Source organism: Centropristis striata, chromosome 24 (assembly GCF_030273125.1).
Source record: "Centropristis striata isolate RG_2023a ecotype Rhode Island chromosome 24, C.striata_1.0, whole genome shotgun sequence".
In the NCBI taxonomy this organism is placed as follows: domain Eukaryota; kingdom Metazoa; phylum Chordata; class Actinopteri; order Perciformes; family Serranidae; genus Centropristis; species Centropristis striata.
Window position 1 is genome coordinate 2,264,767 of NC_081540.1, and position 24,535 is coordinate 2,289,301.

General features: G+C 35.9%; 4 protein-coding genes across 5 annotated transcripts in view; 2 read left to right on the forward strand and 2 right to left on the reverse strand.

The window, feature by feature from the left end:
- Positions 1-2,455: 2,455 nt before the first annotated feature.
- Positions 2,456-14,504, reverse strand: LOC131962676 (gap junction beta-2 protein-like). Of its 2 annotated transcripts, XM_059327668.1 has the most exons (8): positions 14,243-14,504; positions 8,306-8,395; positions 8,144-8,194; positions 6,401-6,572; positions 6,167-6,319; positions 5,138-5,286; positions 4,067-4,273; positions 2,456-2,981 (listed from the first exon to the last, which is right to left on the reverse strand). In XM_059327668.1, the coding sequence occupies exons 4-8, from the start codon at positions 6,569-6,571 to the stop codon at positions 2,885-2,887; spliced, it is 777 nt and encodes a 258-aa protein (XP_059183651.1). In that variant the 5' UTR covers position 6,572; positions 8,144-8,194; positions 8,306-8,395; positions 14,243-14,504; the 3' UTR covers positions 2,456-2,884. The 2 variants fall into 2 exon arrangements, with proteins under 2 accessions (XP_059183651.1, XP_059183650.1); XM_059327667.1 differs by lacking the exon at positions 14,243-14,504 and having other exon boundaries at positions 8,306-8,795.
- Positions 12,987-15,931, forward strand: sap18 (Sin3A-associated protein). The gene is made up of 4 exons (XM_059327670.1): positions 12,987-13,145; positions 15,177-15,286; positions 15,419-15,541; positions 15,626-15,931. The coding sequence occupies exons 1-4, from the start codon at positions 13,074-13,076 to the stop codon at positions 15,780-15,782; spliced, it is 462 nt and encodes a 153-aa protein (XP_059183653.1). The 5' UTR covers positions 12,987-13,073; the 3' UTR covers positions 15,783-15,931.
- A 1,113-nt stretch (positions 15,932-17,044) lies between these two features.
- On the forward strand, positions 17,045-21,329 carry rtraf (RNA transcription, translation and transport factor). Its single transcript, XM_059327669.1, has 8 exons — positions 17,045-17,202; positions 18,299-18,423; positions 18,615-18,714; positions 19,473-19,553; positions 19,635-19,723; positions 19,846-19,914; positions 20,027-20,075; positions 20,931-21,329. The coding sequence occupies exons 1-8, from the start codon at positions 17,142-17,144 to the stop codon at positions 21,083-21,085; spliced, it is 729 nt and encodes a 242-aa protein (XP_059183652.1). The 5' UTR covers positions 17,045-17,141; the 3' UTR covers positions 21,086-21,329.
- A 198-nt stretch (positions 21,330-21,527) lies between these two features.
- nid2a (nidogen 2a (osteonidogen)) overlaps positions 21,528-24,535 on the reverse strand; it is a 67,172-nt gene continuing 64,164 nt past the window's right edge. The window contains exon 46 of the mRNA XM_059327674.1: positions 21,528-22,184. The gene's annotated coding sequence lies outside the window, so the exon portion shown is untranslated. The remainder of the gene's footprint in view (positions 22,185-24,535) is intronic.

The window sequence follows — 24,535 nt, forward strand, 5'->3', positions numbered from 1 at the left end:
AGTAAGTTAAAAAAAAATAAAAAAAATAAAAAATAATATTTTGCATTATATTCTACACTTTTATAATCATTTTGGCTTCTTTATCTTGTTTGAATAAATAGGAAAAAAATTACCAAAAAGTTGCTCTGCTGCACTTTATGCGCCGCCTTCAGAGATCAGGATGAGGAGACTTTTAAGACTAAATCAGATTAAAAGTTACATAAAAACAGTAAATAATTTAAAATCTCTCACTCATTGTGATGTGTTTTGATGCTTATAATAATTATGATATGCAGAAGATTAAATTCCAGCACTGACTTGAGTTTAAAGATGATATTTTGAGGCTTTTCTGCTGCTGCTGCTTTGAATGGATGAATTATTAGCGGCTTCCTGTGTTTCCCGTCTTTCCCACAGGGCCGTGAACGCAGCACGAGAGGTGCATTAATCCAGGTGTGTGGGTGATAATCCCGCCTCGTCCCTCCCACTCCCACAGCTCCTCCATCCTGCAGCCTCCACCTGCCTCCTTACCCTCTCCTCGGGAGCGCGTCTCCGTCCCGGCGGCGCGCTTCTTCTTCTTCTCCTCCCTCTTCTTTTATCTTCTTCTTCCACAAACTTTTTCCCACTTTTTCTTCTTTCTTTTTTTACTCCCACGGGTGGGCTCGAGGCGACCGAGCGAGGAGTGGGTGAGATTAGTGGGAGGGAGAGAGAGACACAGGGAGAGAGAGAGAGAGAGAGAGAGAGAGAGAGAGAGAGAGAGAGAGAGTAAAAAGACTCGTCTGCTGTGATAAAAAGGTGCAGAAGGCGAAGCGGCTGGTGCTGCGTGGCCGAGGCCCTCCGCCACTGTCCCACAGCCGTGGAGGGGCCACGAGGGGGGCGGCGTGACACGGCTGCATGCACGTGTGTGTGCGCGCACGCGTGCACGTGGAGGGCAGAGGGGCTGTGACTCCATCACTGAGCATTAAACACATTAAAACGGTTCCAAACGATCAATTCATCAATTAAACTTGTATTTATATTTATAGACTTATTGTCTCTTACGTTCTCTAATTTTTGCACATTTATACTAGTATCTATCTATCAATCTATCTATCTATCTATCTATCTATCTATCTATCTATCTATCTATCTATCTATCTATCTATCTATCTATCTATCTATCTTCTAAAAAAGGCTTAAAATTACCAAATAAAGACATAAAATGACCGGAAAATTACGTAAAATGACAAAAAAAAAAGGTAAAATGAAAACACTTAAAATTATTTAAAAAAAACACTTAAAATAACCAAAAAAGACGTAAAGTGACTAAAAAAGATTTAAAATGACTAAAAAATATCTATCTATCTATCTATCTATATAGAAATAAAGACGTAAAATTACATAAAATTACGTAAAATGACAAAAAAAAGGTAAAATGACCAAAATTATATATATAAAAAAAACAACACTTAAAATAACCAAAAAAAAGGACGTAAAGTGACTAAAAAAGTAGTAAGTAAAAATCTTTGACCTAGAAAAAAAGACTTAAAATGACCAAATAAAGACGTAAAATTACACAAAAGTTGTAAAATGACCCAAAAACAACATTTAAAATGACTTAAAAAACACTTAAAATAAACAAAATAAATACACAAAATGACTAAAAGGAGACGTAAAATGACAAAAAAAAATACTTAAGATGACCAAAAACTACATCAAATGATTTTAAAAAAATTCAAATGACTAAAAACACGTAAAATGACTATAAGTAGACATAAACTGACCAAAAAACAGTATATAATTTGACAAAAAACGTAAATGGACCCCAAAAAAAAAAAAAGATTTAGAATGATTAAAAAACACTTAAAACAACCAAAAAAAGAAGTTAAGTGACTAAAAAAGACTTAAAATGACTCCAAGAAGACTAATAGTTGTAAAACTAGATTAAAGAATTAGATAAAAAAATGAATCATTAAAAAAAGGATGACAATAAAATACCATAAAAGACTAGACTTGAACATAAAAAAATAGGGGGGAAGCAATTTAACAAATCAAATCAATCAAATCAACTATTTTAAAAATTAATGGATATAAAAAGAGTAATCATAGTAAAACTGGGTGAAATAAAAACTAGATCAGAGAAATAGATTTTAAAATACATCAATAAATTAAAAAACAAATGATGACCTTCAAATACCGTTAAAGACTAAAAACAAGATAAAATAGATTTTTTTAAAGAAACAAAGGATACAAATTTCTAATGAAAATAAATAAATATTAATAATAAAAAATAAAAACTACATTAAATACAATGATAATAATAATAATAATAATTAATAATTAATAAAAACTACATAAACATTTTTTTAAACAGAAATAAAAAAATGAGAAAATAAGACTAAAAACAATCCAAAGAAATGATAAGGATAAACAATATATATATATTTTTTAATTGATACATTTTTAAAATATTATTATTGCTATTATTGTAGTGTGGAAGTGGTGCTGATATGAATATTTGTTTTTTATATTTAATATATTTATCGGAGCTGTGAATGTGCTGCAGTTCCTGCTGCCGCCACCAGAGGTCCCCACAGGACATATAAATATATATAATATATGTGTTTCCCTCATTTCTGTCCTTTTCATCACAGGTCCATTGATATTATTATTACTATCATTAAATTATTAACTAAAAAACATACAATTAAGATGAGATGAAACTTTATTTGTGGGGAATGGTGAGTGAATTTCAGACGTTATCATGTAAAAATACAGTTTTAACTTGTTGTGATTCATCGTCTCCACCACTGAAGGCCTCATTAACACCTCAGGTATCATAGAACACGTTCACTGTTTGAATTATTCCACTTTAAAGTCTTTAAAGTCTCTGAACTCTGTGTGTATTCTCCACCTTTCTGCAGCTCCGTCAGGTGGAGACCAGCAGCTTGTGGTTGCTTTTGTTCTGCAGCTTCTCTCGACTTGACTTCCTGCAGGATTTTCTCTCCTTCTGAGCGCTCAGACTCCTGAAAAACAACGAGAATAAATGCACTTGAGGGCTTCCTGTGTTCTGCTAGTGCAGCTGAAGGATGAAGGGGATGTTTGGGTTAATCACCTGACTGTCTGACTGATTAATACCTCTACCTGGTGACAGCTTTGGCTACCAGGCTATCTATCTTTGACCTAGAAAAAAAGACTTAAAATGACCGGAAAATTACGTAAAATGACAAAAAAAAGGTAAAATGAAAACACTTAAAATGATTTAAAAAAACACTTAAAATAACCAAAAAAAGACATAAAGTGACTAAAAAAGATTTTAAATGACTAAAAAATATCTATCTATCTATCTATCTATCTATCTATCTATCTATCTATCTATCTATCTATCTATCTATCTATTTATTAACTTATCTATTTATCTATCTTTGACCTAGAAAAAAAGACTTAAAATGACCAAATAAAGACATAAAATGACCGGAAAATTATGTAAAATGACAAAAAAAAGGTCAAATGAAAACACTTAAAATGATTTTTAAAAAAAACACTTAAAATAACCAAAAAAAGACGTAAAGTGACTAAAAAAGATTTTAAATGACTAAAAAATATCTATCTATCTATCTATCTATCTATCTATCTATCTATCTATCTATCTATCTATCTGTCTATCTATCTATCTATCTATCTATTAACTTATCTATTTATCTATTTATCTATTTATCTATCTTTGACCTAGAAAAAAAGACTTAAAATGACCAAATAAAGACATAAAATGACCGGAAAATTACGTAAAATGACAAAAAAAAGGTCAAATGAAAACACTTAAAATGATTTAAAAAAACATTTAAAATAACCAAAAAAAGACGTAAAGTGACTAAAAAAAGATGTTAAATGATTTAAAAATATCTATCTATCTATCTATCTATCTATCTATCTATCTATCTATCTATCTATCTATCAATCTATCTATCTATCTATCTATCTATCTATCTATCTATCCTTCATAAATCTATCTTTCACCTAGAAAAAAATACTTTAAATGACCAAATAAAGACGTAAAATTACAAAAAAAAGTTGTAAAGTGACCAAATTTTTTTTTGATTAATACCTCTACCTGGTGACAGCTTTGGCTACCAGATAGGCCAGCTCCGCCATGTTCAGCACCATGCAGATGGACGAGGCCGTGGCCATGAAGACGGTGAAGATGGTTTTCTCGGTGGGCCGGGAGATGAAGCAGTCCACCAGGTTGGGACACGGCCACTGGTCGCACTGCACCAGCCGCGGCATCTGGAAACCATCGTAGACCATGTAGAGAGCGTACCTGCAGGGACACACACATTTATTATTTATGAAAATAAACCAAACAGGCACAATAAGAGACACAAAACTGGAGGGGAGTCAATGCTACCCTCAATTTATACATTCAAAAAGATATATATAATTTTTATCTCATCTTATTTCATACATTTTTAATTTAATTCATAATTACATTTAATTAAATTATTTTATAGTGATTTATTGTCATAATTTAATTGATTTTTTTTTTTAATCTATTTTTACTGCTACTTATTTGCTATTATTTATTAGTCTATATATATATATATATATATATATATATATGTATATCATGCTTTACTTTTTAATTTTTTTCACTATTTTCATCTTTTTTATCTAGCTTTATTACTTTTATTATTATTATCATTATTATTTTCATCTTTTTTATCTAGCTTTATTATTATTATTATTATCATTATTATTTTCATCTTTTTTATCTAGCTTTATTCCATTTATTATTATTATCATTATTATTTTCATCTTTTTTATCTAGCTTTATTACTTTTATTATTATTATTATTATCGTTATTATTTTCATCTTTTTTTTATCTAGCATTATTACTTTTATAATTATTATTATTATTATTATTATCATCATCATTATTATTATTATTATTATTATTTAGTTTAGTTTTTATTTTATCTTACCTTACTTTAGTTTTATTTATTTTATCTAATTAATTAATTTCTAACCTATAATCTAATTTATAATGGGATGGGTGGGATGAAGGGGTGGAGAATCGGGGTTGGGCTTGTTTTTATGTTTTATTATTATTGGGTTTTTTTTTTAATGTGACGCACTTTGTGTTACATTTCTTTTGTATGAAAAGTGCTCCAGAAGAACACGTACATGAAGCCTCCTTCAAACAGCAGCCTGAACAGCAGGCTGAAGGCGTACGTCCACCAGAGGGCGCCAGCTATCGGCAGCCTGCGTCTCTTCAGGGTCTCCAGGTCTTCATCAGGACTTTTACTGCTCAGGAAACCAGCTCTGCCTGAGGCCTGTCGCACAGCAGCACACATTACATGACAGAAAACTGCACAAAACTAGAGAAAATAACACAGCAGCACACATTACATGACAGAAAACTGCACAAAACTAGAGAAAATAACACAGCAGCACACATTAAATGACAGTAAACTGCACAAAACTAGAGAAAATAACAGAAAAAGAGAGGACAGAAACAAGAACAAGACAAAACAAACAGCAGAGCACAAAGGCATTTTCTTAAAACCCAGATCATCAGTTCAGGTGTAAGTCTGAAGTTTTAGTTTGCAGAGTTTGCATTACATTTGTGAAGATATTATGTCACCTGTAACAGTGTCTTTGCTGCATTTATATCATGCAAGTGCTGCTTTATTAGTTGCACAAAGTGATATAAATAAATTGCACCTTTAAAAAACACGAGAAGATAAAAGACAAAAGAGGCACGGTGTAACCAGATGCATGATAATTATTCTATTTTATACGTTAAGTTTGCACAAAGTACAATAAAGTGCCATGAAGTTTGATAATTTGACCATTTTTGATGCTTAAAATCTGTAGTTGGTTGCAGTTTGTGTTGCTTCTTTGTACTTTAATTTCTCCAAACAGCCACGATCACAAATCTCACATGATTTCTTTACTGACAACTGGATGCATACTGCCTTCTTTTCTATTTTATCCATTTTTGTAATTATTTCTGGTGTAGACCTTCAATAATGTACACAAAAAATAAGATAAATTTAAGTTCTTATAGTTTAAAAGTTTCTTGCTGAAAATGCATGAAATAAGAAAGCATAATAAGACTTTACATGACAAGATAAAACAAAAAACAGCCAGAAAAGACATGACAAGACCTAATAAATAAGTCTGTGACTGGACAGGAGAAGACGTTCACACCTGCAGCAGCCTCTTCTTGTCCCGGTGGTTTCTGTAGGACACGTACATCGCCACCAGGAGCGTCGGCGTGGAGACGAAGACGAGCTGGAGACACCAGAGACGGATGTGTGAGACGGGGAAGAACTGATCGTAGCAGACGTTTTCACAGCCGGGCTGAGAAACACACACACAGAGACACAGATTATCAGAATAAATGTGTGATATTTACATGATAATATCTGTGTGGTGTCCTACCTGCAGAGTGTTGCAGGTGAAGTCAGACTGCTCGTCCCCCCAAACGCTCTCAGCTGCAACAACCAGCACCAGGACCCGGAAAATAAAGAGCACAGAGAGCCAGATCTTCCCCAGGCTGGTGGAGTGACGGTTGGCCCCGACCAGCTGAGCGTACAGAGCGGGCCAGGACATCCTGCAGACACACACACACACATAACAGCACTACACTGGCATATAAACACATAAATAACAAATATGATCACATCTTCCTGTTTTAGCGTCCACACAATGGCTCCCAGTATGTTTTAGAATTGTTTTTCAGATTTTACTGATTACTTTTTTTTTTTTTTAAAGATTATTTTTTGGGCATTTTTACTGCTTTATTATATAGTGACAGATAGAAAGGGGGAGACAGAGGGGAAGACATGCAGCAAAGGGACCTCAGGCCAGATTCGAACCCGGGTCCACTGCAGCAAGCACACGGCCTTCATGGTAAGCGCTCTACCAGTGTGAGCCACCGGGACGCCCCTACTGATTACTTTTAAGGCCCTTCATGGCCTCACAACTTGCTGCATCTCTGATCTTACACCCTACACATGTGTCTGTACTTTGAGATCCTCGGGCGGAGGTCTCCTGACTCTAGGGCGGAGGTCTCCTGACTCTAAGGCGGAGGTCTCCTGACACTAAGGCAGAGGTCTCCTGACTCTTAGGCAGAGGTCTCATGACTTTAAGGCAGAGGTCTCCTGACTCTAGGGCAGAGGTCTCCTGATTCTAGGGCAGAGGTCTCCTGACTCTAGGACGGCGGTCTCCTAACTCTAGGGCAGAGGTCTCCTGACTCTTGGGCAGTGGTCTCCTGACTCTTGGGCAGTGGTCTCCTGACTCTAGGGCGGAGGTCTCCTGACTAAGGCAGAGGTCTCCTGACTCTAGAGCAGAGGTCTCCTGACTCTTGGGCAGTGGTCTCCTGACTCTAGGGCAGTGGTCTCCTGACTCTAGGGCGGAGGTCTCCTGACTAAGGCAGAGGTCTCCTGACTCTAGAGCAGAGGTCTCCTGACTCTTGGGCAGTGGTCTCCTGACTCTAGGGCAGAGGTCTCCTGACTCTAGGGTAGAGGTCTCCTGATTCTCAGGCAGAGTTCTCTTTTAATATCTTAAGTCTCTTCTTATAACATACTTTTATCGGAGAGCCTTTCCTGATTTTACCTGAACTTTACCTTTTCTTATCATTTTCTAACATTACTTTTTATCTGTTGTTTTAAGTCTGTTTTTAACTTTAATATGTTTTGAAAAGTGCTCTTTAAATAAAGATTATTATTATTATTATTATTATTATTATTATTATTATAAACAGGGTAAAAGTGGAGTTATGCACCAGGTTCGGCTGCTTCCTTTGAATCGTGAACATCCGAGAAGAGGGAAGTCGGTGGCAGCAGATGAAAGCAAAAGACAGGCGGTGAAACAAAAGAGGAGTTTGAAAGAAGAAGAGGATGAAAAGGAATGAAAGTGAGAGGAGGAGGAGAGAAGAAACGGAGCCAGAACTCATGTGAACTGATGAACCTCTCTGCCCACTGTGGACCGAGCTGAGCTGAGCCCACTCCACTAAAAACACACTGAGCACACTGTACAGGCCCACTACCACAGCACACACACACTTTATTTATCATATGCATTAAATATTAATTAAGAGCAACAGGTTCTGGTTGTAATACTTCCTAAAAAAAGTCAAAACATCCTGTAACTTCCGCAAAAAATCAGAGATAATTTCCTCACCTTGCGTCTGCACAGTCAGCTTGTTTGCAGGAAAATATTCCACATGTTCCTCTGCAGCATGAAAACAAACAAATAAACAAACAAACAAACAAACAGCTCACTGTCACATATCTGAATAAAAATGCAGTAAAACTGAATGAATCTGGGTCTAACAACACCAACCTGCAGCTGCTCCTTGCTTGGCATGAAGTACAGTAAAAGATGTTTCCAGAGTCGAGTCAGACACAACAATGAGGGGACATCCTGTGGGGACTTTCAAAATAAAACTTGCAAATGGCAAAACTGTTGCAGTGTGTTGGAGCAAGATGCTGCACAGATAATATTTATAGAGAAATGTAGCAAAGAACAAAAAAGATCAATGCACAGCCACTGATAATAAATCACTATTATTATTTACTTGTTAGTCACTCTGGATAGATGTACTAAATATTAACGGGATAATGAATAAATTAAATGCAGAAGAGTTGAAGTTCTCCAAACGTTTAGCTCCAAAAATGTCCATATTGCAGGCTTTTATCCTGCAAGAAAGGAAATGTGGAGTCTGTAAACGTGGGATGAAATACATGATTATATGTACACTGAAGTGAATTCAAAATGCTTCCAGAATTTGTACCAGATTTGACTTTATTACTCATAAAACCAGAGGAATTTGTTGGAATAAGAGAGGTGAGTAGAGCTGCGAGGGAAGATGAAACACATGACTGTTCCTCTAACATTCACCAAGACAGATCTGTTGATTTTAACCAGAATAAAAACAGACAAAACCTAGATAAAATGCACCTCTCCAAACCATAAAAAAACAAGAAACAGCACAGGAAAGTCGTGTCCAGCAGGTCAATATGCAAACAAAGATTGACTCAATATCTTGCAAAAAAACTTGAAGTCACTCACAGGTTACTTGAGACATGCATGTGACTGAATAGCAGCTCTCAGTTCTGTAGGTGGACTTGGGAAACTGATCCTGGATTCGGGCAATGCTACTTTACAAAAGTCTGCAACACATACTCATAATTTATGGATTTTTTTGCAGATTTTTGTATTTCCCGTTGATAACATAAAACAGGTTATTTGCAGTATTCTTCTGATGCTTTACAGTAACGTCTCATTTCTGTGATGTTTCTGCAGAGATGTAATGCATCATATTTTTAAAAAAAAGACCATTATAAAACAAATTAACAGATTAAAGTGCACAGGAAAGTCCACCAGAACATTAGGCAAACAAGGATTGCCTCAGTCTCCTGCATAAAAATTTGAAGTGGCTCACAGGTAAGTTGAGACTCTGACATCTCTCAGACTTGCCTTAAAACTCTCAAAAAAAGCAATTTTTCATGCAAAAGATCATGCACATACCAGAGACTTGACTCAAGTCACAAAATTGAGTTGCAACTTGACTTTAACACCAATGATGCAGAAAGAAAATGGCTTCAGAGCAGAAAAAGTGCACACGAACAGACCCAACACACAGTTATAAAGTACCTATTAAGTTGCTTTGCTGCACTTTTTATAATCTATGATGCCGTGTTACCACTTCAAAATAAATAAGCATTACATCATGTGATACATGCAGTGTGGAAGTGAGAGGTTTGGGAGGACAAAGTGTCTTTGTAGCAGCTGTAAGAGGACACAGGTAGAGTCAGAGGGAGTGGAAGCATCACTTGGCAGCAGCCGTCTGCAGGACAGTGCAGCTCTGTGCTCTAATGACTGACTTCTCCTCTGTTTGTTGAAGTGTGGGAGCAAAAAAAACCCACCAACTTCCTCAGTTTCACACTGTGAAAGCTCAGAATAACTGAGAGGAAAAGTTCTGAGGAGGCTGAAGCTGACTCAGCATGTTCAGCTGCAGCTGTCAGGATCAGTTAATAGGATATTAGTGAATAAAATACTTAGAATTGGCATAAAATGTGCAGCTAAGTCTCAAGTATAGACAAACACAATGCACTTCTCCCTAATTATTCTGATTGTAAATCTCTTTGTGTCTTCTTGTAGCCATGTTGCATCTCTGTGTGGCTGTTTTGTGTCTCTTTGTAGTCATTTGAGTCGTGATTTCAGTTTTTTGCATCATGTTTTTTGTCTCTTTTAGGTCCCTTTATGTCTTTTTGCTGATGTAATATAGTTTTGTAACTTCTACCATAGACGTTTTGTTCATTTTGTGTTTCTATGAGGTTAATTTTGTCTCATGTCTATAAATCTCTTTGCATCTCTGAGTCTCTTTGTAGTCATTTAAGTAGTATTTTCAGTCTTTTTGCATCATGCTTTTTGTCTCCTTGTACTCCCTTTCTGTCTTTTTGCTGATGTTATATAGTTGTTATGTGTCTATTTGTATCTCTTAGCAGATGTTTTGGTTGTTTTTACCTTTTTGTTCTCATTGTAAATCTCTTTGTGTCTTCTTGTAGCCATGTTGCATCTCTGTGTGGTTGTTTTTCCCCTTTTTTTGTGTCTCTTTGTAGCCATTTAAGTATTAATTTCAGTCTTCTTACGCCATGCTTTTTGTCTCTTTGTGCTCTCTTTCTGTCTTTTTGCTGATTTTATATTGTAGTTATGTGTCTCTTTGTGTCTCTCAGCAGATGTTTTGGTCATTTTGTGTGTCTATGAGGTCAATTTATGTCTCTTTTTGCTCATTTTGAGTCTCCTCCTGGCTGGTATTTGCAGATTAAACAGGTTATTTGCAGGATCTTTTTAGTAAAGTACTTAGAATTGTAATAAAATGTGCAGCTTAGCCCCAAATATAGACAATTTTGTTTCTTTGTGGTTGTTTTTCCCCTTTTTGTTCTCATTTTAAATCTCGTTGTGTCTTCTTGTAGCCGTTTTGTGTCTCTTTGCAGTTATTTAAGTAGTTATTTCAGTCTTTTTGCATCATGCTTTTTTATCTCTTTGTGCTCTCTTTCTGTCTTTTTGCTGATGTTATATAGTTGTTATGTGTTTCTTTGTATCTCTCAGCAGATTTTTTTGTGTTTCTATTAGATTAATTTTGTCTCTTTGTGGTTGTTTTTCCCCTTTTGTAGTTGTTTTGTGTCTCTTTGTACACATTTAAGTTTTAATTTCAGTCTTCTTAAATCATGCTTTTTGTCTCTTTGTGCTCCCTATCTGTCTATTTGCTGATGTTATATATTTATTTTGTGTCTCTTTGTATCTCTCAGCAGATGTTTTGGCCATTTTGTGTGTCTATCAGGTTAATTTCTGTCTCTTTGTGCTAATTTTGAGTCTCCTTCTGGTTGGTATTTGCAGAAAAAGGCCACTCTGACACTATAATCCATCCATGATGATTCCACTATAAACTGGTATAAATGTGAATTAGAGCTTTACTGTATTTACAGTGTGAGAGACGTGATATATGGCAGCTCGGCGGGGTGAGACAGAGAGGGTGTGAGTGATTGTAAAGGAGTCATTAGAGGAATAACAGCAACACTTATTTATTCCTGATGCATATCAATGAATGGATATCAGTGTCAGTGTGAGTCAAAGAGCCTCTGTTTGATGTGTCGGTCAGGACGCAGCTAAAGAAAGAAAGCAGAGGGAGAAAGGCTGGATGAGTGAATGAGTAGGGAGATAAAACAGAGCTGATTGTTAGAGTAGCTCCTGCAGGAGAACAGAGGAGGCCAGTGTCACCATACACACTGTACCACACACACAGATAGTATGTCACACACACACACACACTGTAATGAGTGAGGGGGAGCAGCATGTGACTGAATAGCAGGTCTCGGTTCTGGAGGTGGACTTGGCGATCTGGTCCTGGATCCGGGCCACGCTACTGTACGACACGTACTCATAATTCATGGAAATTTTGCAGATTTTTGTATTTCCCGTCAATAGCATTAAACAGGTTATTTGCAAGATTTTTTTTTTTGTGCTTTACATTAACGTCTCATTCCTGTGATGTTTCTGCAGAGATGTAATGCATCATAATAAAAGAGTAGACCATGATAAAACAAATTCAATTTGCATAAAAAGTTGAAGTCACTCAAATATAATTTGTGAATATTTAGACATGCACTTTGCTCTGACTTGCTCCCTCAGACTTTCCTTAAAACTTGCAAAAAAACCCAGACAAAAAAACTTGAAAAAAAAAAGTTTTTCATGCAAAATATCATGCATATACCAGAGATGTGACTTTAGATAGATAGATAGATAGATAGATAGATAGATAGATAGATAGATAGATAGACAGATAGATAGATAGATAGATAGATTTTGTGGTCATTTTACATCTTTTTTTATTAATTTTACATATTTTTACAGTATTTTTGTTCATTTTACGTCTTTTTTTGGTTCATTTTAAGTATTTTTTAAGTTATTCTAAGTCTTTTTTTTTTGGTCATTATAAATATTTTTTTCTCCTGTGTTAAAGTCTGTTAGTTTCATCCAGATTCTTAGATCGATGAGATGTGCAAAATTACAGAATGCAAGAGACAATAGAATATAAATATAAATACAAGGAAATAATATACAAGAACAAATGCTGTGAAATATTTAATACCAATGATGGGACAGAAAACTCTTTAGTCAGTGGCTTCAGTGCAGAAAAAAAACAAGAACAAAAATAGCTGATAAGAGTTTAATTTAAGAGCTAATATCTAGGCATTTTCCATGGTTTTCTTTATAATAATAACCAAAATCATTATCAGGAAAACCATGGAAAATTAAACTCTTATGTAAAAAATGTACCTTTGGTGGAAAAAATGAACAAGAAATGAAAGAAAACAAAGTGGTCTAATCATTTTTCCATGACTGTAAATAAATGTCTTGCAGTGACTCTGTCTCGCCGCTGCGCCTCCCGGGCAGCAGGAGGCGCTAACGGTTCAATAACAAACACACCGGAACCGGAAACTGGTTCTCTCACATTCGTTGCTGCAGCTACAGTAAAAGTCTGAGCAGCGCGGCGAGAAAAGAGACACTAAAAACTTAAAATAAAACATCAGATTAAAAATAAAAAATGGCTCTAGAATCGCGGATCACACAGGAGGAGATCAAGAAGGAGCCCGAGAAGCCCATCGACCGGGAAAAGGTAGATTTATTCACCGTTAGCTTGTTTGTTTTACCTGCAGGGAGCTAACAGGAGCTAGCCACATGCTAACAGAGAGGGACTGATTTAAAAACATTCAGGACGAAGTTTAAACCTTAAAACTCACATAAAAAACAATATTTCTGCTTTGTTTTAAGCTACTAAACACTCTGAATATCCAGCGTGATTTAAAGCAGATTTAATAGAAGCATCTCTTCTAATTAACAGCTAGTTAATCATCAATACTTGGTCATTTGTCGTCAATTAAATATTAAAAATGTTAGTTTTTGTGTTTGTTTATATAGTTTGGCTTCACCTGAGCAACGAAAATGTCAATGAAACATGTTGGGAAAAATCAATTTTATTATATTTATGCTTGTGGAGAGACACAAAACTGCAAAACACGAAGTTAAAGTTAAAATTAGCTCGATATGAAGCCTAAATAAGCTGATTTTCACCCCAAAATCTAATCTTTAGTTAATTAATGACTGTTTGTAATGAGTCAGTATGTTTTCTCGTTATTTTAAGTTATTATTTTGAATAACTATATATTATTTTGGGATGCTAACAGAGTTTTGGTGATTAACTCATTATTTTTTGGATACTAACACAATATTTTCCAACACTAACACAATATTTAGACACTAATGCATTAATTTAGGACGCTAATACAAACTACAGACACAAACTCATTATTTTTGGCCTACTTACAGTATTTTTAGACACTAACACATCTATTTCACACTGACTCATTGTTTTTGGGATGCTAACGCTGTATCTTTAGACACTAAGTTGTTATTTTAGGATGCCAACACAGTATTTTTAGACACTTAATTATTATCTTGAGATACTAACACATTCATTTGAGACTCATTTTAGGACGCTAATACATTATTTTTTTAGACAAACTCATTTTTTGCCATTCTAACAGGGTTTTTTTTACACACTAACACATTATTTTGAGACAGTAACTCGTTATTTTGAGAAACAGGATCTTTTTATTCTTTGCTTTCATCTTTTTTTTGCTGTTACCACCAACAAAGGGTTTCATAGTATGAAATCCCAAATAAAAGCCAGTTTTTGCTCTATTTATTACTTACCTCAGCTCAGAGTTTCACTCAGTGATTCCAGCTGCACATCAGTGACCATCAGGAGGTTTTTTCTACAGGTGTTTCACATTATCGCTCCTCTTAATTTAGGCGAACAGGGCGAGTTAATTAATACACTTGAAATGAAATATGTTAAAACATTCAGTAGTAATTATATTAGTACTGTATCAAACTTTAAGGATAATCAAAGTAGTGTTAATATTAACTGTGTTGACATTAAAATGTGTTTTAGTTACTCTGTGTGACCACAAAGAGGCAGCAAACTTGAGAAATTCTATTGTAAAGGATAAAACTTTAAAAATAAAACTTGCCCTGACTCCTGTGTTATATAGATATCCAGGGGAACATGTTAGTCAGTGTCATGCAACATAATTAATGTGTTAGATGGCCTATATTTATATCTATATATGCTTCTTTTTTGCTTTATTGCTCCAAGGCCAGAGCTGCACAGTCTGTCAAGAACGTTAAAACATTATTAAAAATCTATTTATTCTCCTTGGCGTTCAGTCCCAGCTAAGCATCTTCTATCGATAGATGGATGAAAGGATAGATAGATAGATTAGTAATTTTACGTCCTTTTAATCATTTGTCTTCTTTAAGTAATTGTAAGTCTGTTTTCTATCATTTTACACCCTTTTTTTGGGGTCATTTGTCTTTTTTTGGAAATTTTGCGGGTTTTTTTGGTCATTTTACGTCCATTTTTTGTCATTTTACTTCTTTCTAGTCATTTTACATCTTTTAGTCACTGTAAGTCTGTTTTCTGTCATTTTGCCTCTTTTTTTGGTCATTTCACGTCCTTTTTTTAGTCTTATTACTATATTAGTGTACGATTCTATTGTATTTTAATAACTCTACAGCACTTTGGTCACCTGAGGTTGTTTTTACATGTGCTCTATAAATACACTTTGACCTGTTTCCGCTGCAGACCTGCCCCCTCCTGCTGCGAGTCTTCACCACCAACAGCGGCCGACACCACCGACCAGACGAGTTCGCCCGCGGCAACGTTCCCTCCAGCGAGCTGCAGATCTACACATGGTGAGACCGCAAACACTTCACTCTGTTTCTTTGTTGTTGCATGTGTCAGTCGAGTTGTTTTAAGTTGAGTTTCTCACACATTAAAAGCTCCTTGTTGGGTTTAATGCGTCTCTGTTTCTTTGTGTTTTCCAGGATGGATGCCACTCTGAAGGAGCTGACCAGCTTAGTGAAGGAAGTTTATCCAGAGGCCAGAAAAAAAGGGACTCACTTCAGCTTTGCCATCGTGTATCCCGACCCCAGAGGGAAAGTTTACAGGTAAATATCTCGCTACAGGAACTCTCATGAAGCCGGCTGCTTGTTTAATGACTGAATTAATTCAAACTTCTCTTCTCCTCGCAGGTTGAAAGATATCGGCAACACCATCTCCGGCCGGAAGGGCGCCGACGACTCCATGACGTTGCAGTCTCAGCGCTTCCAGATCGGAGACTACCTGGACATCGCCATCACGCCGCCCAACAGAGCCCCGCCCCTTAACGCTCGCATGAGGCCCTTCTGAATAGAAACACCGACACCTAAAACCGACACACATCAACCTGAAGTTCATTTTTTGTTTTAATTCTTCCATTATGTTGCATAATGCTGGCTGGTTTTTGCCCCATTTTATAAAATGTGACGTGTAATAAAGTTGTCATTTTTTTTCCAAAAGTTTCTGACCCTTTCTGTGTTTATTATAATGAAATGGTTTTAGGAATTAAGTCTTAATTTCAAAATAAAAGCTCCATTAAACAGCATTTGTGTTGTGATATAAAAACAACCTCAGAGGGATGCTGAAGTGAGACTGGGGACAAAATTAAAAAATTATTTAAAAAAATATTAGATTGTTAAATACACTATTTTCTTGCTCTCATAATGGTGAAACTATAAAGAAAATAAAAATATAAGGTTAAATTAAACACTTTTCCATCGTTGAGGTAAAAACTTAAAACTGTTTTGTTTTTGTAAAATATTTAGAGGTAATAAAGAATTCTTTATTACATAAAAAAAATTCTGTTTTCATGAAGGACATTAAAAATATATTAAGAGATGAAATTACCGTATTTGATTGACTATTTTATTATTTAATTATTAATTAAATTAATTAATTTAATTATTTATTTAAAAATATAGTCAATATATAAATGTTTTATATATAAAACATAATATATTTATGTGAATTAATTACAGACTAAATAAAAAGATTATTATGATAAATAACTACTTTATGTCAAGAAAATATTTTGATATTGTTTGAAATAAGTAAGTTATACCGGGAGTTCAAATCGGGGCCGTGTCAAAAAAGTGTAAATGAAGAATACATTTTTATTTAATAAACATTATTTTCTGGTTTGATTAAGGATGTCTAAAAAATATTAAAAAGAGACAAAATTTCCGTATTTTATTGACTCCTTTTATTATTATTTACCATTATTTACGGTCTAAAAAATATATAAAAGACATAATATATTTATGTAAACTCATTACAGACTATGAATAATTTTGACAGGAAGTAGAAGAAATCGGGTTTCCGGTGCCTCCAAGTCGGTCTATCTGCGGGTTCACAGTACAACAAGACACGCCCCCTAACGTCACAATTTGGTACGTTTTAGGCGTCACAACTGTTATTTGAGGCATAAAGATCATTATGTTACATCCAGGGATAAATAGCTACTTTGTTAAGTAAAGAAAAAGTTTTAATTTTGTTTAAAATAAGTAATAATACCGGGAGTTATCACCGGGGGGCGTGTCTTGATGTCTGCAACGAGCACTGGCCGCGCATGCGTACTGCCACATTCTGAGAGCTAGCAGAGGATCCAGCAGAGCTAAGCTAACTGTTAGCTTCACAAATCAGACATTTACTCAGAAAACACGCGTTAAAATGTTCCGGAGGAAACTGACAGCGCTGGATTATCACAATCCGGGAGGGTTCGACTGCACAGGTGAGACAAAACACTACGAAAAAGCTGCTAAATGAGGCTAAAGGAGGTGAAACGTGTATTCTGGTATCACAAGTTCAACAACACGCCGAACTCCATTTATAAAACAGTAGATTTATGATGTTTTATGATTTAGGAGCCTTCTTATTTCTATAACATGAGATCAAACATGTTTAACAACCTTTTTAGATGCAACTCTTTGATTCGGCTGCACTAACTTTGAAATAAATTGCTATTTTTGCCCGGTTTTGACCTAAATGTCTTATTATAAATGCTATATATTGCAACCAAACTCTATTTATAAAACAGTAGATTCATGATGCTTTATGGTTTAGGAGCCTGTGTGTTTTTAAAACATGAGATCAAACATGTTTTACAAGCTTTTTAGACGACTCTCTTTTATTCGGCAGCACTGAATTTGACAGATATCGCAATTTTTGTCTGTTTTTGTCTAAAATGTCTTATTTTAAATGCTATATTTACAATGTGACGTAACAGGACATTTTATGTGAATATACGCACCTGATTCTCGGTTTATTGTTGCTCTGAATATTAATTATACCACTTTTAATAAATGCTGGCTCATCCGGATGCAGGACCATTTGTGTTTTTTTTTCCCATTTGTCCGAACGAGTTTCTGTCTCTCTCTCGCTAAATATATCCATTGGCAAATTAATATAATTCCACATCGTCATACTGTTTTTTTTTTTTTGTTGTTGCAATTTTTAAGAAAGAGTGAATGGCTATATATTATACTATTTTCTCCCCATAACGTGTCTTCTTTCAGAATAATGGAAAGAAAACATCCAGAACAAACATTTCTGTGTATATTTGACTATATTCAGTAGATTTCTCCTTCCACTCTCTTGCACAATATCATGTGTTTTACATGTTGTATATGAATTAGAGTCAATATTTTCTCTTCAAATAGTCATTTCTATTAAGAATGTATAAAAACCTTTGAAGGCTGTTTTCTCAAAATGAGCTCCACTATATTCTGAAGGTTTTTTACAGTCATTCACATCTTATTCATGCAACATTTTATTCCTAAAAACAGCAGATTAGTGGATATTTAATGAGTTTGTGTCTCTCTGCTCAGATGAGACACAGTTTAGGAACCTCATCGTGTGGCTGGAGGACCAGAAGATCCGACATTATAAGATCGAGGACCGAGGAAACCTGAGGAACATCCCCAGCTCAGACTGGCCCAAAGCCTACGAGAAGGTGAGACTAATATCAATAAATAGAAACATCTTAAAACTGACACAGAATGTGTTATAAACAGGATGGTTGTGCAGCTTTACATGCATGTACAGTTTATGCTTTTCACACTTGCTTTGGTGATATAAACGTTTGTCTCCCAGGCTAATAAAGCCACTTTGATCCGTGTCTAAGTGTCTTTTTTCTGTGTCCAGTACCTGCAGGACCTCAACTGTTCATTTGGAGTCCAGGAGAAGCAGGAGGCTGTAGACTGGCTACTGGGCCTGGCTGTAAGATACGAATATGGAGACAACGGTGAGATCACGTCACAGAAAAGTTTCACTGGAATAGAAACTGACTGAGGACTGTAAAACTGTAATACTGGTGATGACCAGCAGAGGGAGACATTACACTAGGAATCTACTGATGCCAGCTCAACAGTCAGGATTTTACACAAACGAAGTTGAAAATAAATACAGAAATAAAGTCAGATCTTGAGAAAGGAGTTGAAATGAGAATGTGTATAAGTCAGAAAAAAGTCTGAATGTTGAGAAAAATTCCTGAAACAAATCAAAATGTCGAAATGTTGAGAAAGAAGTCAAGAAAAAAGTTAATGTTGAGGAAAAAGTCCAGAAAAAAAGTCAAAATGTTGAGAAAAACGTTCATGTTGAGGAAAAAGTCCAGAAATAAAGTCGAAATGTTGAGAAAAAAGTCAAGAAAAAAGTTGAAACGTTGAAATAAAGTCCAGAAAAAAAAGTTGAAATGTCAAGAAATATGTCAAAATGTTGAAGGAAAAAAGTCCAGAAAAAAGTGAAAATGTAAAAAAAAGGCAAAATGTTGAGAAAAAGTCAACAAAAAAGCTGCAATATTGAGGAAAAAGTCGAAATATCAAGAAAAAAGTTGAAAATGTCAAATGTCATTCGTTTCTCTGTACTTTTAAAGGCTTTGAAAGAACACGAAGCATTTACAGAAACTGTTGAAAATAAATACAGAAATAAAGTCAAATCTCCTGTTTTCATCCTCACATCACATGATAATAATAATATTGTGTTTGTGTTTGTGTTTGTGCTCAGTGGATAAATATAAGAAGTGTGAACCGCTGGCAGCGTCCAGTAACAGTGGCCCCGCCCCCGACCCGCTCGTCAACCTGGACAGTAAGTAGGAACACTCCTCTGGTTCTGGTTCTGGTCCTGGTTCTGGTTCTGGTCCATGATTACAGCTGTTTGTGTTTTCAGGTGAATCTCCAGAGTTCAAAGCGGGCGTGACGGCTCTGGCCAACATCCTGAAGATCCAGAGACACGACGACTACCTGGTGATGCTCAAGGTGAGAAAAGATTCTTCCTCTGAAAACTTCTAATGACTCTTAAGACTTTAAACTCTTATTTCTATCATCACTATCATCTGAAAGTTTCATTTCTAATCTCTGTTTTCTTGTGTTCCTGCCAGGCGATCCGTATTCTGATCCAGGAGAGACTTTCTCCAGAAGCCATCGCTAAAGCAAACCAGAACAAAGAGGTACAGTAATCTCAAGATTCTCCTCTTTACAATCCTTAAAATAAAATAATAAAGTTGTTTTTATGAGCAGTTGTCTAAATGTGTATAATGTTTCTATGTTTCTGTGTTTCAGGGTATTCCCGTCGCTCTAGACAAACACGTCCTGGGCTTCGACACTGGAGGTGAGTCTATAAAAGAACAAACATAACCAAATAAACAAAACTTCTGAAATATTTTTATATTTTTACAAATATAATGATAACAACAGAAATAGCTGATAAGAATTTAAGAGCTGATATCTAGACATTTAACATGGTTTTCTTGATAATGATTTTGGTTATGATCAATAAAACCATGTTAAATGTCGAGATATCATCTTAAATTAAACTCTTATCAGCTATTTTTGTTGTTATCATTATATTTGTCCAAACAAATGAACCTTTATTTGTACCAGACATTAAAATGAACAAGAAACTGAAGAAAACAATGGTCTATTAATTTTTTCCACAACTGTAGATCATTCCCAAGATCGTTTCTATCTGTGAGCTCAGTTTACTTCTCCAAACAAGACCGGGAGACTTTCAAAATAAAAGCATGTATCAAAGCCGTAGACATGCATCGCTGCAGCTCGATCCTTCAGTTTTTCTTTGTGAAAATCTAATCAGATAACTGAATTCCCCTCCTCAGATGCGACCCCTGAAAGAAGCGGTGTAAATTGCAGGTTTCATCACGACACGATATTTGCAGAAATCACAAAGTCTGCAGCGGTTTGACATCGGTTTGAGGAAAACAGCAAAAATAAGATTTTACTGGTTTAATTCTGAGCTCTGTTAGATATTTAAATAAAAAAACAACCTGTTCTTTTGGTCCTCTGTCTACTATAAAGTGCCACGTTGCATTTGAGTGCAACATAGACAGTTCTCAAGAACAGAGACTTTCAAAATAAAAGCATGTATCAAAGCATCGCTGCAGCTGGATCGTTCCCTGTTGATCTTTGTGTAAATCTAATCAGATAACTGATTTCTCCTCCTCTTTAGACGCGACCCTGAACGAGGCGGCTCAGATCTTGCGCCTCCTGCACATCGAGGAGCTTCGGGAGCTGCAGACGAAGATCAACGAGGCCATCGTGGCCGTTCAGGCCATCATCGCCGACCCCAAGACAGACCACCGGCTGGGCAAGGTGGGCAGATGAAGAGGAGGAAGAGGAGGAAGAGGGACTGACCTGAACCACACAGGTTTTAATTTGAGTTTGGGAGGAGAAGCCCGTCTGCGTTGGACTTAAATTTGTATTTTTTGATTTGTTGCAAGAGCTCAGACGAGTCTGGAGCTCGTTTTTTTTGTGCAGCAGCGTGGACGAAACACAGGTTTTATTATTAAAATGATGAAGGTACTTATTTCTGTTCACATGCCATTAAATCAGCTCTTCTTTCTGATCATCTTGCATTAAAATTGACTTGTTTTTTTTGTTTTGTTTTGGAAGAAAAGCTTCTTTTGGTTTACACGGACGCTGTGTTGGAGAAAATATAAATATAAATGCAGCCGAACACGTCGACTCCTGTTCTTCTTCTTTTTTTTCTTTTTCTTTGGAGGAAACCCGCAAGACAGAAATAATCTGAAGGACAAAAAAGAGTCTGTCAAGTACCAAATCACATTTTATTGTTATAAATATCACATCTTATAAAAAGATAAAGATTTGAATTGTAGTTGTAGTAAAATATTTGGCGAATGTAGCTTCAAAAAACAGATTATTAGTGCAGAGAAATCTGGCAGGACTGACTGAGGAACAGATTACTGCACAGTAATCTGATTACAAAGTGATTTCCCTTTTGCATATTTCATGCAATTTGAAAAAAAAGTGAAGAATCCTGCAGATTATTTAACTTCCGTCAGTTAAATTCATGTAAAGCTGCAGATTTTTTTTCTCAAAAAACATGAAACTTTTCCTTTTTATTTGTTATTATTTCTCTTCTTTGGCGTTAACAGACAGAAAACCTGCACTGGAACATTTTAAACATTTAATTTCATTATTCTGTAGCTTTAATTGATAAAAAACAACAACTCACATACAAAAATACAGTAGAAAAAGAACTAAAAATGAGGTATAAAACAAATTTACAAGACATTTATTTGGGGTTATGATATCTTTAAGGTGAGATAATGGGGGCGGGCTCGTCTCGTGTCCTCCTGAGTGTCCTTTTAATCCTTTAGGACACTTTTTGAAGGCGGTCCTGCCCCAGAACTGTAGCACCAAAGGACCTGCAGCTGCCGCTCGCTCTGTCGATAGAGGCTCCCTGAGACACAGAACGAGACATTGAGACCACTCCGTCACTCTGCACACCGTTATTATTATTATTATTACAAACACAGCGTCAGAGCTGCAGCTGGAAACCAAGCGCCAGAGGATTCTCCTGCTGCAGCAACGTGTTAATGACAGAAGTTAAAAGAGTTGAAATGTTGAGGAAAAATTAGGAAAAAAGTCTAAATGTTGCAAAAAAAAGTTAAAATGTCGATAAAAAGTCAAGGAAAAAGTCGAAATGTTGAAAAAAAAGTTGAATAGTTCAGAAAAAAGTTGAGAAATGTTGAGAAAAAAGTCTAAATGTTGCAAAAAAAGTTGAAATGTCGCTAAAAAGTCAAGGAAAAAGTCTAAATGTTGAGAGAAAAAAAAGTTGAATAGTTCAGAAAAAAGTTGAGAAATTAGTTGAAAAAAAAAGTTGAAATGTCGAAAAAAAAAGTAACAATATTTGGAAAAAAGTTAAGGGTTGAAATAATGAGAAAAAAATCAAGAAAAAAGTCTAAAAGTTGAGAAAAGAGTTGGAATGTCAATAAAAAGTCAAGAAAAAAAGTCTAATGTTGCAATAAAAGTTAAAATGTCGATAAAAAGTCGAGGAAAAAGTTGAATAATTCAGAAAAAAGTTGAGAAATTAGCCGAAATCTTGAGAAAAAGTCAAGAAAAAAGTCTAAATGTCAAGGAAAAAAGTTGAAATGTTGAGAAAAAAGATAAAAAAATGTTGCAAAAAAGTAAAAAAGGAGTTATAATGTCGATAAAAAGTTACATTGTTCGGAAAAAAGTTAAGGGTTGAAATAATGAGAAAAAAATCAGGAAAAAAGTCTATAAGTTGATAAAAAAAGATTTAAAAAAAAGTTACAAAAAAAGCTTAAAAAACAGTTGAAAAGTGGATAAAAAGTCAGGAAAAAAAGTCTAAATGTCGATGTACTTCAAAGGCTTTAAAAGGAAACAAAGCATCAACACACACACACACACACACACACACACACACACACACACACAGGTTTCTCTTGCTGCTGCAGCGTTAATAACAGAACAAACAGGCTGAACAAAGAGCTGCTCTTTACTCTTTACTGGAGAAGCGTCAGTCACAGATCTAACAAGAACACAAGAACAGCTTTTAAGCCTCCGACAAGCAGGTAACAAGTGTCATCAGTGATCCATTAGAGCTTTGAAGCGTCGGCTGCTTTTATTCTGAAAGGACGAGAGAACGAAGTGTCTCTGCAGATGTGTAGAGGTGAAGTCAAGGTGGTACTTTAGAGATTATCCTGTTGTTACACACACTCTGTACTTTAACTGGAGGCTTTAAAGGACACCAAGCATCTGCACACATCAACACATCAAACACACACACACACACACACACACACACAGTCTTCTCGATGGAGTGTGAAAAAATAAGTTGAAATGTTGAGAAAAAGTTAAGACACAAATTATAAGGTGTAGAAAATGTGTCTTTCTTTCTACATGAAAAACTCCGATACTTCAAATTAAATTACATCAACTCCTGGTCGCATGAAGACACTGTTGGTGTTTCCTCTCCTTGTCTCCTCCCCTCTTGTTCCCTCTCCTCTCCTTGCTTCCTTTCCTCTCCTCTTGTTCCCTCTCCTCTCCTTGTTCCCTCTCCTCTCCTTGTTTCCTCTCCTCTCCTTGTTTCCTCTCCTTTCCTCCTCTCCTCTCCGTGTCTCCTCCTCTCTTGTTTCCTCTCCTCTCCTTGTTCCCTCTCCCCTCCTTGTTCCCTCTCCTCTCCTTGTTTCCTCTCCTTTCCTCATCTCATCTCCTCTCCTCTCCTCGTCTCCTCCTCTCTTGTTTCCTCTCCTCTCCTCTCCTCTCCTCTCCTTGTTTCCTTTCCTCTCCTCTTGTTCCCTCTCCTCTCCTTGTTTCCTCTACTCTCCTTGTTTCCTCTCCTCTCCTTGTTTCCTCTCATCTCCTCATTGTTTCCTCTCCTTGTTTCCTCTCTTGTTTCCTCTCCTCTCCTCTCCTCTTCTCTTGTTTCCTGTCCTCTTGTTTCCTCTCCTCCCCTCTTATTTCCTCTCCTCTCATCTCCTCTCCTTGTTTCCTCTCTTGTTTCCTCTCCTCTCCTCTCCTCTCCTCTCCTCTCCTTGTTTCCTTTCCTCTCCTCTTGTTCCCTCTCCTCTCCTTGTTTCCTATACTCTCCTTGTTTCCTCTCCTCTCCTTGTTTCCTCTCATCTCCTCTCATTGTTTCCTCTCCTTGTTTCCTCTCGTTTCCTCTCCTCTCATCTCCTCTTCTCTTGTTTCCTGTCCTCTTGTTTCCTCTCCTCCCCTCTTATTTCCTCTCCTCTCATCTCCTCTCCTTGTTTCCCCTCTTGTTCCCTCTCCTCTCCTCTCCTCTCG

Coding starts and splice junctions, on each gene's coding strand:
- LOC131962676 (XM_059327668.1), bottom strand. CDS start 6,571: ATGTCCTGGCCCGCTCTGTACGCTCAGCTGGTCGGGGCCAACCGTCAC. Junction 6,320..6,400: donor TCACCTGCAACACTCTGCAG/GTAGGACACCAC, acceptor TGTGTTTCTCAG/CCCGGCTGTGAAAACGTCTG. Junction 5,287..6,166: donor ACAAGAAGAGGCTGCTGCAG/GTGTGAACGTCT, acceptor GCTGTGCGACAG/GCCTCAGGCAGAGCTGGTTT.
- sap18 (XM_059327670.1), top strand. CDS start 13,074: ATGGCTCTAGAATCGCGGATCACACAGGAGGAGATCAAGAAGGAGCCC. Junction 15,287..15,418: donor GAGCTGCAGATCTACACATG/GTGAGACCGCAA, acceptor TGTGTTTTCCAG/GATGGATGCCACTCTGAAGG. Junction 15,542..15,625: donor CCCAGAGGGAAAGTTTACAG/GTAAATATCTCG, acceptor TTCTCCTCGCAG/GTTGAAAGATATCGGCAACA.
- rtraf (XM_059327669.1), top strand. CDS start 17,142: ATGTTCCGGAGGAAACTGACAGCGCTGGATTATCACAATCCGGGAGGG. Junction 18,715..19,472: donor ATACGAATATGGAGACAACG/GTGAGATCACGT, acceptor GTTTGTGCTCAG/TGGATAAATATAAGAAGTGT. Junction 19,554..19,634: donor CCCGCTCGTCAACCTGGACA/GTAAGTAGGAAC, acceptor TTGTGTTTTCAG/GTGAATCTCCAGAGTTCAAA.